Raw genomic sequence first — 15,507 nt, 5'->3', positions numbered from 1 at the left:
GCCCCTTTTTCGGGCAGGCAATACTTTCTTATCTCAAAAGGGAAAAGCTTTTTCTATTTGCTCTATATATCAAAACAATTAGAATAACATTAACTCTGATTATCACAATAAATAAATGTTTGTTTTTCTTTCAGATACAATATTTTAAAACTATTTAGTTCCTCCTTTGTTTATCTCGATCTTTGCAATTTTCTCCTCTTCAATATCCATCGTTTCCATTTGGAAGGTTGCAATTATCAGATATTGTTTTTTTTTTGGAATCAAGAAAAGGGGAAGGAGCAAAAGTGAGTACCAGCTCAGCCAAGATCCTATTACAGGATAAAATCTAAAATGGAAATCAAAGACCTTGGTGTTTGGCGTGCTAGAAGGGGCTCTATGTATTGTGTGTCTAACATATGGTTGCATTATTGGTAGGAAGATGATGGATTCTGGGCAGTTGGACTTTTTTCAACACGATAAAGTCTGCACCAACACCTGCCGCAGCACGAAGTTCGATCTTCTGATCAGTAGTGCTAGGGCACCAGTCCCCAGTCAGCAGAGCAATGTGATACAGACTCCAACCTCTATTGAAGGTAAGTGTAACACCACAATGATGCAGTGAAAGGACTATGAGTGATGGAGATGTACAGTGATGGTAGAAAAGGTTGCAAATTCATCAGGGAGCTGTGAATTGTGTGCAATTTCCATAGCCACAAGGAGGCTGATAAACCTGATAAAATGCAAGCTATGTTGAGTGTAACCAAAAAAAAGCCTCTGGGATTGGAATGGTCAGGTGTCACGTGAAAGTCTTCAGCAAAAATCCTGTTGGAATGCTGAGTAAGTGACATGTCTCAGCATTTCATGTTTTTGGCATTTACTGTTTACATTCCCTGAATGTAATGTAAATTGTTAGTAAACTTTTATTCGACTGACCATGCATTCAGGCTGCACCATGGCGGTTGAGAGTTTGAGCTGTTCTTTGTAAGTAACTCAAGTTAAGGTTTCATTAAAAATTAGGGGTGGAAACGTGTTGTCCTTGTCCTGCCTTGCCAATATTAATCCATTTCTACATGGACATAGTTCACTTACTATTGAGGCCACTTAAAAGTGCGATGAGTGAACCCTAATGACAACAGGGCACTATTGCATCTAGCAATATAGAATAGAGGGCAGCATTCAGTAAGGAGTTGATATGTTCTCCACTCCTTGGGTTGCCTATGTCCCAGCCTTGCATTATAATATGAGATAATGCAGACTAAATGTATTTACAATACTTGTGCTTTTTAAAGCCTAATGCAGAGTGAATTCTGTGGCTGGAATGTCTGGAGCAGTAGTTGGTTGAAGGGCTGTCTAATATTAGCAAATTGGACCTCGTGGCGTCCCCTCCCTACCTCATTCTTTAACATCTGTTTGTCAGCTGTGCACTGTATTGTTTGAGTGGACGTTGGGCCTTCTGGCTCAGTCATACAGTACTCTGCATTGTTTTTCATGTAGATTACTTACTGAAGTATAGAAAATATTTACAGGTTAGAATTGCGTATTTAAGATGGATCATTGCAGTTTGATAGATTGGGGTGGACTGGGGTCATGCAATTAAACTACGCCTAAAGTAGGAATAGGCTAGATGTTAGGCGGTTCTCTTTTTTCCTAGAGAGTAGTGAGCTTCTGGAATGCATTGCCGGTTGGTGTGCTGGGTGCTGACTCTCTGCAGGCCTTCGTGAGAGAGAGCTGGACCGATCCCTGGCTGGGACTGAGATCACATCATATAGAAGGTAAGTCAATTAGCAGTTAACTGTATTGCTTAAGTGGGTCAGAAAGGAATTTCCCATGGTAAATTACCCTCTCCCGACCACTCCAACCATGTATTGGTCATTTTTTTTCTGTGACCTTAAATTAGATGTATGTTGACTGAATTGAATTGTTGTTCTGCTCCAGGTGTCATGAGTGTTGAGTGACTTGTTGAATCAGCGAGTTTTCTTCTGGTCTCCATTTCCATATGTAGGATTGTGTGAGTTGGTAAAGAGTAGTGCAGGCAGGTGGTAAATGAAGCAATCTGACTCTGAGGAAAGGGCTTCAATTTGGTAATAACATTTATTTAACTTGTATGCTCTAAGGACTGTTGATTTTTCAGGCAATGGGACACACATCACCGTATCCGAAGACAATACTGAAGAATGCATTGAGTGGAGTCCAGCTCTTACCACAGTGGCAGTTACTACAGAGGATCTAAACAGGAAAGATGGTGAAGAAATCTCTGGTAATGTTCAGGTTTTGAGTTAGTAGTTGTCTTGATTGCCTTGTTGGAATGATATCTTTTTTCAATAAAATTGTTTGTCTGCTCTGGTTATAAAGTGCAGTCTCCCATAATGCTGAAGCAAATACAAGCACTTTCCCATTAACTCTGAAGGCCAACAAGTTCATACTGAAATTCTCTCTCCTTTCGGTTTATCTCGAGTAGGAAAGGATTAAAGTCAACTGGCCTCTCCACTTACCTTAGAAGCCACAAGTCTACTGTGGAAGCAAATCATCCTCCATCCCAAGGGACTGCCTAAGAAGAAGAATAAAGTTGTATCAGTTGATAATACAATGCTGTGGTCAATGTCTCTGTCCAGCATCTGAACACAATAAGCAGTGTTGAGAGAGTGCTGCCTTATCAAAGAGGTATTGTCTTTGAAGAAGACATTATTGATGTCTCATTTACCTCTACTGATTTCTTGCCCAGTATCTTTCATTAAGATAACACCACCAAGACAGGTTTTGATTTTAATCTCATTTATGTAAGTGACTGCTGTGCATTAACTGCCTACATAGTGTAAGTGGCAGCACTTCAGAAATAATTCATTTCTGATAACCTCCTCAGGCAAGTTCTTGGATCTGAAAAGGCAAAATTTTAAGTATATTTAGAGTCATTCTATTAATTTTCAACACTTTTGACTAAGGTGCTACTGCTGAAAACATAAAGCAACCGATGAGTCTTGGACCCATATTCACTGTACTTGGGCCGAGCAATAGTCCAGATTTAAATGTAAAATTATAAAATTCAGTGAACATAAATTGGAAAAACAATGCCAAGGCATAATGTGTAGAAACAGTCATTCTCCAAAGGAGGCCATTTGGCACTGTCTTGTGCAGGGTCTTTAAAAAGAATTGTCACTTAGTCTTCCCTTTCTATTTCTTCTCCTATAGCCCTGTAAATACTTCCTTTCCAGTTGTGTTTCTACACAAAATTATAAAGAGTTCAAAAGTCTCGGTGAGTGCCCAGTGGATTCATTGATAGGCCACTAAACCATTTTCTGATTCAATCTCTAGTATGGTCTGATCCAATCACTTTGATTTTATCTAGCAGCAGGATGCTGCAATTGTGTTCAGTGCTCCAGGTCTGTGGAGGAAATAGTGGAACACAACTGCAGTAAGCCAGTCAATAGGAATAGTGATAATTTTTAATATCATTAGGCTGAATTGTGCCTACTCACTTGCTGCTTGTGCTGTTCTTTGGAGCCTGGGTGCCCTTGGGTAGCTCGTACCTCACTGTTGCAAAGCAGTGGAAATTGAAGCTATATCCCTGAACTGACTTTGGCCTTTTGGCAGTGTGATACTAACAGAACCCTTTAAGCTGTTTTAAAATATCTCTCATAATCAGAAATATTCAAAAGCGAAAGCATTTGTTTATGACACAAAGGTTGGGGGTGTTGTGGATAGTGTGGAGAGCTGTTGGACATTACAGCGGGACATTGATAGGATGCAAAACTGAGCTGAGAAGTGGCAGATGGAGTTCAACCCAGATATGTGTGAAGTGGTTCATTTTGGTTGGTCAAATATGATGGCAGAATATGGTATTAATAGTAAGACTCTTGGCGATGTGGAGGATCAGAGGGATCTTGGGGTCTGAGTCCATAGGACACTCAAAGCTGCTGCGCAGGTTGACTCTGTGGTTAAGAAAGCATATGGTGCATTGGCCTTCATCAGTCGTGGGAATGAGTTTAGGAGTTGAGAGGTAATGTTACAGCTATAAAGTATATAGGACCCTGGTCAGACCCCACTTGGAGTACTATGCTCAGTTCTGGTTGCCTCACTACAGAAAAGATGTGGAAACCATAGAAAGAGTGCAGAGGAGATTTACAAAGATGTTGCTTGGATTGGGGAGCATGCCTTACGAGAATAGGTTGAGTGAACTCAGCCTTTTTTCCTTGGAGCGATGGAGGATGAGAGGTGACCTGATAGAGGTGTATAAGATGATGAGAGGCATTAATCATGTGGATAGTCAGAGGCTTTTTCCCAGGGCTGAAATGGCTAGCACGAGAGGGCACAGTTTTAAGTTGCTTGGAAGTAGGTACAGAAGAGATGTCAGGGGTAAGTTTTTTACACAGAGAGTGGTGAGTGCGTGGAATGGACTGTCAGCAACGGTGGTGGAGATGGATACGATAGGGTCTTTTAAGAGACTCCTGGACAGGTACATGGAGCTTAGAAAAATAGAGGGCTATGGGTAGCCCTAGGTAATTTCTAAAGTAAGGACATGTTCAGCACAGTTTTGTGGGCTGAAGGGCCTGTATTGTGCTGTAGGTTTTCTGTGTTTAAATGTTTTCTTTGTGTTTAATATTACATTAATTATTTTTTTAAATCCTTCATTTTTTTCCAAAAACGTTGTATTGACCCTGTTGAAATCAAAATGTTGCGCTGCTGAAGAGCTTAATGCATCTGACCCCCGACTCACAATAAATTTGTTCCATACCCAATTCGTTACTCAATCTAGTGGAAAATCAGGAGATGGGATTTTCTGTTCATTCTCCATACCCGTGTTGTATTGAAATCAGGTACAAACTGAACTGTACACTATAGCATACTGGCAATGTTTTATGCAGTTACTGTTTTGAGGCTTTTACTGCTCATGTTGGTCAAAGAAGTGGAATGCTTGCTTTGCATTCACCATGATTATTGGCTGCTAAAGTAATATACTACATTAAGGCATATGAGCAGAATTAGGCCATTTGGTTCATTGAGTCAACTCCATCATTTGATCATGTCTGATTTATTATCCTTCTCAACTCCACTCTCCTGCCTTTTCCAGGTAGCCTTTGACACTCTTACTAATCAAGAACCTATCAACCTCCGCTTTAAATATACCCAGTAACTTGCCTCCACTGCCATCTGTGGCAATGAATTCCACAGATTAATTATCCTCTGGCTAAAGAAATTTCTCCTTATCTGTCCTAAAGGTTTGTCCTTGTATTCTCTGTTCTCTGGTCCTAGATTGTCCCACTATTGGTACCAATTTTCAATGAAATTACCCCCTTCCCACCCCCATGCCCCGTTGTTTTAAACTCCAGCAAGTATAGGCCCAGGCCATCAAATGCTCCTCATAGGTTAACCTTTTTATTCTGGGGATCATTCTCGTAAACCGTCTCTGAACCTTTTTCCAATGCCAGCACATCCTTTCTTAGCTATGGAACCCAAAACTGCTCACAATATTCCAGCCCTGATCTGAAAAATGCCTTAAAGTCTCAGCATTGCATCCTTTTCATTATGAGCTGATCTGGTGCTGGGAGAATATCAAATTTATAGACTTGTTTTACTTGCTGCAGAGGATACTTTGGCTTTCTGGAAAGGAATAGCAGATGTGGGTTTGCTGGGGGAAGTTGTCACCAATATTCAAAAGGAGCTGATGGAGATGCTGTCTGGTGTTCAGCAACGGATGGGTCAAACTCCACTTCAAATTACAGGTAAGTAGAGTAGTATTATGCTTCACATAATAGAGTACTGTCTATCAAATGATAATTTTGCAAAAGTGGTTTTCAACCTAGTCCCTGCTTAGGATCTTGCAGGCATAGAACCTTCAGCCCAATATGTTGTGCTGACTCTTTAACCTATTCTAAGATTAATCTAACCCTTCCCTTCACTTCCCACTTAGATCCACCAACTTGTCTAATCACTTTACTGTTCAGATAATTACTTAAGTGGAAGATAAATTACTATAAAGCTGCTATTCATAAAATCCAGTTCATCCCTATTCCTATTGATTGTCTCATTATGACTAGTTATCTACTCCAAGCACATTTAATACCACCTCCTAAAATCTATTTAATTACTAGTTTGCTGCCAGTTTCCTCATATCTTGAACTGTCTTGGATCACTTTGTACATGATAGATGAAATCCAACCATCTATAATGTTGAAAATGTTCGACTATTTTGTTTCTCTTTCTAGTATGAGGTTTAATTTAGTGGTGTCTAGACTAGGCTAGAGCTGATAAAACCATACTATGTATGGCACTTTAACTAAACTTTTGAGAGCTCTTTGTATTTTCCCTTGTTTGGCCTCTTAAGATGTGTATATATCTGGTGTTTTGGAAGAATTCTTGATTCACTAGTGGGTACTTTCTAAATTAGAATCCAAAATATATTGGTATTGACAAGTTGAGATAAACCATAACTCCGTTAGTATACCTAATTGGCTCTGAATGTTAAAGGTTGGAAAAGGCTTATCAGGGATAGCCCTTGTGATAGGAGATTATATCTTAAAAGTTTGAGGTTTTTTTGAAGAGGTGATGAAGATGATTTGAGGTTAAGGCAGTGAGTTTATTTATGTGGTCTTTAGAAGAGCTGCAATAAAGTACCTCACGGTGGGCTGATTGAGAAGACTAAGGCATGTGGGAGCCATGGAGATTTGGTGTACTGGATTCAAAATTTGCTTAGCTATAAAAGACTGAAGGTAGTAATGAAGGAGTGTTCTTCTGATTGGACATCTGTGACCAGTAGTGTTCCACAAGACCTAGTCAAGTGATCTGGGTAAAAATGTATGTGGACTGACTAGTAAGTTTGCAGTTAACTCACATGGCAGAGTTGTGGATAATGAGGAAGGCTGGCAAAAGATTCAGCAGGATCTAGACAAGTTGGAAATGTGGGCAGGTGGAATTTAATCCAGACAAGTGTGAAGTGATGCACTAGCACAGCTGGTAACTTCACTATCTCACAGTGCTGGAGACCTGGGTTCAATCCTGACCTCGAGTACTGTGAAGCTTGTGTGTTCTTCCTGTAACTGCAAGGTTCTTCTGATTTCTTCTCTCATCCCAAAGCCATGTGGGTTGTTAGCAAATTCTTCTGGTGTGTTATGGTAGAATCTGGGGTGCGGGGGGAATTGTAGGGCTGCAATTGTTGTAAATGCTTGATGGTTGGACCAACATGGAATTAGTGGGCCTGTTTCTATGCTATACCTCTCTTATGACAGATCTTCAGCTTCAACTGCTCTTTCCTCACTGAGTTCCTCATTCTCAAAATCCAGTCATCGCTACCTTGAAAATATTCAATACTTCAGCATCTGTAGCTCTCTAGTTAATTTTTAGAAAATCCAGCCTTTTTGAGTGAATAAATTACTTGCATCTACCATAATAGGTTGAATCTTTATTCTGAAATTGAGCTCTGGTTTGGGGTTAGAACGACATAGCAGAATATTTTATGTTTTGGTTTCAGATGCTGCAGTTCTGAACAACATGGCACACACTTTTGGTCTCCTAGAGACTGTGAAGAAAGTATTAGACAACAGGAAGAGTCAGACTGATCAAAGTCAAGAACAGATTCATAATGATCTTGCTGGTAAGTTACTTTTTCAACCTATAATGAAGGAATTCATTAGGTTGTGCTCTTGCTTTGGGGGCAAATATGTCATTTCTTGGGCATCTGCTATTTTGCAGGGTAGTTCTAGCTTCAAGAAATACCAAGCCACTTGTTATTGTACCAGTCAAACTAGAGTCAGACATTGCCGTTAAAGGAAGCTGAAAGCATCAGACTCCCACGTTTGTCAGCTCTGGTCACTTTTATTACTTGAGGTACTCCGTAGAATTAAGATCTGGAATAGTTAGGTTGTCTTACAGAGGATAATTTGCTTCCTTGGTGATTTTTGCACTTTTAACTGCTGAAAACTAAAGACAAATTCACTCTGAAGTGTGAATAGAGATCATTCATCATTAATCAGCTGGATTCTCAAAATATCTGAATCTCACAATATAGTACCTATTCCTAGGGATGGCATTCATTTTGGTCAGATAAGCCCTTCAACTAGGATTCTTTATGTTACATTGGCAATGATAAAACATGCTGCTAGGCTTCTGAATCTTAAGTACTCTTAATATGAAAGATTTGCCATCCAGTCTGATTGGGATCATTGATTTATCAGCTTCTCTGACAAATTCTAACATTTCAATAACTGACACCTCCCATTCAATTTACAAAATATCACAGGTTTAACACAAAACATCCCATTTACATAGTAGGAGAACTATCAAAACAAATCTTGACATGGCACTACATAGACATTAAGGCAATTGTTCAAAAACTCAGAAGCAGACTTCAGAGAACCTTGAGTGAATTAGAAGTGTGCAAGTTAATGAAGGGAATTTCAGAGCTTGAGGCTCAAGGGGCTGAATGGAAGGCCTCTAATGGTGTACAAGTGACAAAAACTGAAGGGGGAGTGGTCAATGGATTGGCGAAGGTTTTAGATAACAGGAAGTAATCAAAGAACCTTGGTGAAGGGAGGAGGATTGTAAAATCTCTTGATTACAGGTATGTACTGTTACATTAATAGCGGAATGTTTTATATTCAGGTTAACTCCTTTGAATATTAGTTTTAATATTCATTATACCTTGATTCACTCCATCACTGAATTTTTCTCACAATCTATGGACAAACTTTCAGGGACTCTTCTTCTCACGTTCTCTTTATTAATTTATTTTCTTTTGTATTTGCAGTTTGTCTTTTGTAGAATGGTTGTCTTGTTGGGTGTAGTCTTTAATTGATGCTATTGTTTCTTGTATTTACTATAAATGTCTGCAAGAAAGTTAATCTCTGGTGTATACATTTGAACTTTTTAATTATACCCAGTAATTTTTAATTCTTATAATTTTGCATGTGTTGAGCCCCAAGCATGAGGCGTAGTAGGGGTATATGCAGCTGGCAATGTTACCATTTTGATATTGGAAAAAACATTTGTTTTCCTTTTCCCAATTCCTACCAATAGAACTGGAACGTCAGCTGGAGGAGCAGAGGAGACGAGCCAAGGAACAAAAGTTGAAAAACCAAACATTACAAAATGTGGTGCTGATGCCAATTGCTACTCCCAAACCCAACAAACGCCCTCGACTCCAGAGACCGGCCTCAGCCAGCATTTTGACCCCAACCACACCGGTTCAACAGCCCCAGTTCACTGTCTTGTCACCTATTGCGATCACACCAATAGGAACAAACTTTTCTGTTGCCAATGTCACGACCATGCCCGTGGCCATTGCTCAGCAATCCAGCCCTGTCACTGTCCACACACTGTCAGGTGGATCACAGCTTTTCACCAGGTATGCCGCCGTGGTCAGTGCGCCCAAGACAACTACCTCTGACACGGTTACCATTCATCCTGCCTCCAGCCTTGCCCTGCTGAGCACGGCCGCCATCCAAGACAGCAATGCCATCACGACAATGGCTGGTGTCAGTGTCAGCCCTGTGGAGCTGGTCACAGTGGACTCTGGTCTGGCCTCTGTCGTTCAGAGCCATAGTGTTGACCAGTCAACAGCAGAATCACAGACTGTGATCGAAATTCACCCTGGGCCGGCCATGGATTCAGACCAAGATGGTGTGGCAGAAGCAGATTGTGATGACAAGACACCTGACACGGACAATGAAGCCCAAATACAAGCCATTGAAATTGTGGCCCATGAGGATCAGCAGGATGAGGGAAATGAGGAAAATTAAAGACACAAAGCAAACATTTGAGCTTTAAAAGTAATCGCTTGGCTGTATCTGAATGTACTGTTACCAAAATGTAGTTAAGTGTAAAAGGTATGAATTTTGACATGATTTTTTTAAAGGAAGGAATGCAATATTATGATGCGTTCTCTGTGCTCCGTTCCAGCCGTGGATTAGAATCCGCTCCGGTTTCCTTCATTTTGTACGCTGCTTTTAACCAAGTGTTTGAGTAGCATGTAATCATCTCACGTTGTTTGCCCCTTCTCAAAACAACTTGTAATGAAGATGCAGTCTTTGGTTTTCTGATGTAATTGAATGCAAAGTGTGTACTAGATCCACATTCTTAAAATTGTTTATCACGAATTAGCCACTGCTGGCATTTGTAAAACAAAGTGAATTGATTCGGTTTAACTTGAGCCATATTCTGTACATGGCATCCACATTTGATTCCTTTACCTGAAAGAGGTAGGAGTTGTTCAATCTTAAAGAAAAGATTTTGAAGGACAAATAGCAGTTTGTGACAAAATCACTTAACAAAAGTTGTACTCTTGCACTGTTGCATTGGATAATTGGAGAGGAATTTGGGAAGCAGTCACTGCTGGTGTAATAGGTGAGAAATCAACAACTCCAGATGGTGCAGACTGATGTGAAATAACAAGTGGTTGGAAACGAACAGCGCATACATCAGCATTTGGGGGAAAATGCCTGCATCTTGAGACTCTCCTTCACTCTTAGTAATGAAAAAGTCAACAAAAGATTAATGTCTCCTCTTTTTGGATGCTGCACATCTTGCTATTCACTGGTGTTTTTACTCCTTTAATTGTAACCTCCTTGCCTACCCTTGCCAAAATTTGAACAGGTTCCTTTTGTGGAAGGGCAGCTTCATTGTGTCTCCTTTTCGATGATGTTTCTCAATGTGAGCCTGTAATGTTTTCATTTGCTTATTATGAATCCACAATATGTACATTTTTTAAACTAAACCAACAAAGGATTAATAGCATTCCTATATAGCAATTAAATGCATGTGACAGAAGGTGATTGAAATTAATCAAATGCTTTTATTTCTTTGTCCTGTGTAAATATACATTTATTTTTGTAATTCACCTCTTCCAGTGGCTTTTGCTAACAGGTACAAAATTGAACTTGATGACAATTGATTTAATTTTAATAAGCTGATCTTAACCAGGCAATTAATATAGCTGGTCCCAGTTCCTTTGAATTATGGAAAGCCCAGACCACTTACCTGTTCTTTAGTATCTGTTTGGACATTGGATAGAAAGCTATCTGACTCTTTCAGAGTCACAATAACCTATGGGGATATATTGTCTATATTTGCACACCAAATCAAACTAGATTTTAGAGTGCTTCAAAACAATTGTTTACGTTGAATCAGTTGTCCTTTAACACTAATAGGATGAAATCACGAGTCAGTCAGCTTTGGCTAGTGTGGGTCAGGTCATGAGTTCTTCCCTCTGAGGAGAGAATAACTACGATTTACAATCTTATCAAAAAGTCCTACAACCAGCAAATCCTTGCTGCAGTCCAGGAACTCTGCATTGGTCTTAGTGAGACATCTGGCTTAAGTCAGACTTCAAGGAAGGGTCACGTTGTCATGAAGCACTTGTTGTTTAAGCTATGTGGTAGTGTATCGTAGCTAAAGGACTGTTCCTTTCAAGAAATAATGGGAGGGAATGGTATGTAGACTTCTCAAATAATAATTGTAAAACCCATCCTTTCTTGACCAAACCTTTACTCAGTAGTCTTAGAAAATGGTGACTATTTTAAGTACTTTGTTTACGCCTACCTCTACAGATTCTCTCTACACCTGAGGGCTGTCCCTGAGCATTTCTCTCATTCTGCCCTTTCAGTCCTTCGCTCAGCCTTTAGGAATCAATACATCAACCAGGGACCCAGAGAAAGCCCACACATTCCACAGGGAGGATGTACAGAGGACACTGGGATTGAACTCTGAATTCCAAGACCCCAATCTGTAATAGCTTCACACTTATGTCTAGGGAAATAACATTTTGTGAGAAGTGAAACTAGCTTAATGGACTGGCCATAATCTTCTGAATACCACTACCTATTATTTCTGATAGAAAGTGTCAAAAAAACTTGCCTAAATTTTGCATTACTGTATGATGTCCATTATTTTGGGCTGTTAGAAATTGCAAAGTGACTGGTAGCCAATGGTAGACATTTGAATTCCATTCCCCAGACCTGCAATATTTTACAGGTTTTTATTTTGAAAGTTGAGTCATTCCCTTTTAAATTATAAACTACATATTGATCAATTGAAACAGGGCCTTGTGTGTATTTGCAAGGAACAAAGAAAATGGGATTGATGGCAAACACATTAAAGGCAGGGCAAATGGAAAGGGGGTATGGTCTGCTCTTGTTTATATTGTCGTCTTCATTTCCATCGTCGTAAGGCATTCCATTGTTGAACAGTTTCCACTAGTTATACTTACTTTTCTAGTGTTGGCCCTTAGCCTTTCTGCTAATTTTATTTTTATTTATTTGAAGATCCCGCACAGAATAAGCCCTTTTGGGCCTTCATGCCACACTGTCCAACAACCCCTGACAACCCTGATTTGGCCCTAATCCACTCACAGGACAATTTACAATGACTATTTAAGCCACTGGGAGGAAACCTGAGGGCCCAGAGAAAGCCCACATATTCCACAGGGAGGATGTACAGAGGACACCGCGATTGAACTCCAAATTCTGACACCCCAAGTGTAATAGTGTTACGGTGAAACTAATTTCTAATTGGTGAAACTGTCTTAATGGACTGAAAATTGAAATGTAAGATACAGCATTTAAAATCTGAAGCAAAATTGTAAATCATGAGATTCAGTGCATTGTAATTGTGCTAAAGAGTCTGATTTTTTTTCATTAAGTGCAATCGTGAACAATAGCCAGATCAGAAATGCTGATCAAGTCAACTAGTTCTCAAAGAGAACTCCGATAGGCCAATCAGATGGTTCACTGCTGCTCAGCGATAGAACACAGAAAAATAATACAGGCACAAGGGTCGCTAGCTCCTGTACCCCAGAAACACACCTGAACAATGCGGCAGAGGTATGTGCTATGCATGACCTGATCTGAAAGCATCATGTTGACTCGTAACATATCTTGTTCATGGTGGAACAGCTTGGTCAAGGATGGGGTGATCAGCACTGATGGACAAATTATACCTCCACTACCCCGATTGCTAGCCATTGACTATTATCACATTGCCCAAATTGGAGATGAGTTACGCAAATACGGTACTGCAAATATTTGTTAGAGATGTTGATAGCAAGATAACAAATTGGCTTGTATTACTTAAACATTAAAGATCAGTATCTAGTATCACCCAGCTTAAGTAACTAAACTGCAAGCACACTAAAAGGGTGGGAAAAGTTGCCAAATCTTTTCAAAAATGATGTACAATTCTAGAAAGGATATGCACTACTGTGCAAAAGTCTTGGGTACATGTATGTACATCTGACCTTGGACAATACTGTATTTGTCAACATGCATGAGTCAAGAGCAAGTTTGTAAATCTGGCGGGAGCAAAGGATGTTGGGAATGGTGAGTGTGGAGTGCCACGGGAGGGGTGCAGGATAGTTGGCAGAGTGCCAGGGTGGTACAGGTGAAGACACTCCCCACCCTGAGACACCGGCAAGGTCATTTGATTCCAAACAATTGGTTTATTGATCATTATAGAGCATATCTCTGGATGCTTCCCTCTCCCATTCCCTTTACCTAACCATGATTACTCTCTCCCTGCCCCCTTCCCACTCAGTCCACAATACAGACTATATCAGAATCAGGTTTATCATCACAGTACAGTATTTCTTGGGGTTTCTAGTGGCACATCGGAGAACCTTTGCTGGACTCCTTGCAAGTGATTATATTGTGAGAATTTAAAAAATAGTGTAAGGTAGATAAGAGTTTGAAGGAGAAGGGTAAATTATTTACTGTGCCATGTAAAAGTATTCAGCCCTCCTATTCTTTCTTCACAGAAGTCAACTGAGAGTTAATCGTCACATGCTTTTTTTGCACAGTAGGCCCAAAAAAACGGAAAATTGTAAAGCATTAAAAACCAAAAGTTCAAAAACTGAAATGTCAGCAGTACAAATGTAAGAAGGGTCTCAGCCCAAAACGTCGACTATCTATTCATTTCCATAGATGTTCCCTGACCTGCTGAGTTCCTCCAGCATTTTTGTGCATGTTGCTTTGGGTTCTCAGTATCTGTAGAATCTCTTGTGTTCTCCCCCTTTGCTCAGTACTTAATTGAGTCACTTCTTACAGCTGTTACAGCCAGTAGTCTTTTTGGATAAGTCTCTTATTAGTTTTGCATGTGATGGAGCAAGATTTTCCCATTCCTCCTCACAAAATTGCTCAAGCTGTGCCAGGTTAGTTGGGGAACAGTGGCGGAGAGCAGTCTTGAGGTCTTGCCAGAGATGTTGAATATCTGCCATACTGTTAGACCTTACAGAGAGAGGGGGTATTTATTCCTATGAATTCATTGAAAACAGAAGCTCCTCCAATTTTCTTCATCAACAAATTGGGTGAATCAGTAAGGTAATATACAGTATTACCCCTGTGAAAAGTGCAATTACAAAGGAGATGAATACTTCCTCAGCTTCAATTTTGGGTTTAAATTTTAATAAATTATTCACAGGTTTAGCTATTTTTCTTTTGATTTGACATGCTGCATAATGTTTTGTAGTTCAGCTCAAAATTCCTACTTCAATATAAAAGTAGAAAATGAGAGTGAAATGTGAAAATAGTTGTGGGGGAAGAATACTTTTCAAGGCACTGTAAGCTGGTGGAGAATTAAGTGCTCTGGTTTCTTCCCACAGTCCAAAGATGTACTGGATAAGTTAATTGGTTATTGTAAATTGTCCCGTGCTTAGATTAGGGTTAATTGAGGTTGTGGGGTGGCACGAAGTGCCTATTCCCCACTGTATCACTAAATAAATAGAGCTATGAATGTACCATTGAGAGTGTACTCACCAACTGCATCTCAGTGTGGTAAGGCAATTGTCCCGTATGGGACCGCAAAGCACTCCAGCGTGTGGTGAAAACTGCCCAGCGGATTATCGGCACCCAATTGCCCACCATTGCCTGGGCAGGGCGAAAAGCATTATCAGGGATGCATCTTACCCTAACCATAGACTTTTTACTCTCCTCCCATCCGGTAGGTGCTACAGGAGCCTCCGCTCCTGCACCAGCAGGCACAGGAAGAACTTCCCTGAGGCTGTGACACTGCTGAACCTCTCATCATAGCGCTAAGCAGTATTGCGTCCCTATTGTACTGTCTCAGTACTTCTATATTTGTGTGCTGTAGCACTTCTTTTATTCACAGTTATTTTGTAAATAACACTGCATTTCTGGTCAGATGCTAAATGCATTTCGTTGGCTTTGTATCTGTACTCGGCACAATAACAATAAAGTTGAATCTAATCTAATCTGAAAATCAGAGTTCAGACAATTAGGAGAAAAGGCAAATATCTGGTTGCTAATGGTGGGATAAATAGAACCAACTCGTTCCCCTCCACCATCAACCTCTGCCTGACAAATATCTGACAAATTTTCCTCTGGCTCCTCTCACTTTCTCCAGACTCGGGGTAGCCATGGGCCCCAACTATGTCTGCTTCTTTGGTGTCTACATAGAACAGTACATGTTCCAAACCTTCCCTGATAATGCTCTTGAACTCTTCCTTCAATACTTTGACTGTATTGGTGCTGATTCATACACCTATACTGAGCTTGTCAATTTCATTAACTTTGCTACTAACTTCCACCCTGC

General features: G+C 40.2%; 1 protein-coding gene across 1 annotated transcript in view; it reads left to right on the top strand.

The window, feature by feature from the left end:
- LOC134338278 (glucocorticoid modulatory element-binding protein 1-like) overlaps positions 1-15,155 on the top strand; it is a 33,621-nt gene extending 18,466 nt beyond the window's left edge. Inside the window, exons 5-9 of the mRNA XM_063034001.1 lie at positions 415-572; positions 2,111-2,236; positions 5,559-5,696; positions 7,442-7,564; positions 8,986-15,155. Of these exons, the coding sequence (XP_062890071.1) occupies positions 415-572; positions 2,111-2,236; positions 5,559-5,696; positions 7,442-7,564; positions 8,986-9,707 (1,267 nt within the window). The 3' untranslated portion in view covers positions 9,708-15,155. The remainder of the gene's footprint in view (positions 1-414; positions 573-2,110; positions 2,237-5,558; positions 5,697-7,441; positions 7,565-8,985) is intronic.
- Positions 15,156-15,507: the final 352 nt, after the last annotated feature.

Source organism: Mobula hypostoma, chromosome 26, assembly GCF_963921235.1.
Source record: "Mobula hypostoma chromosome 26, sMobHyp1.1, whole genome shotgun sequence".
Taxonomy (NCBI): Eukaryota; Metazoa; Chordata; class Chondrichthyes; order Myliobatiformes; family Myliobatidae; genus Mobula; species Mobula hypostoma.
This window is presented reverse-complemented; position numbering and strand designations above follow the sequence as displayed.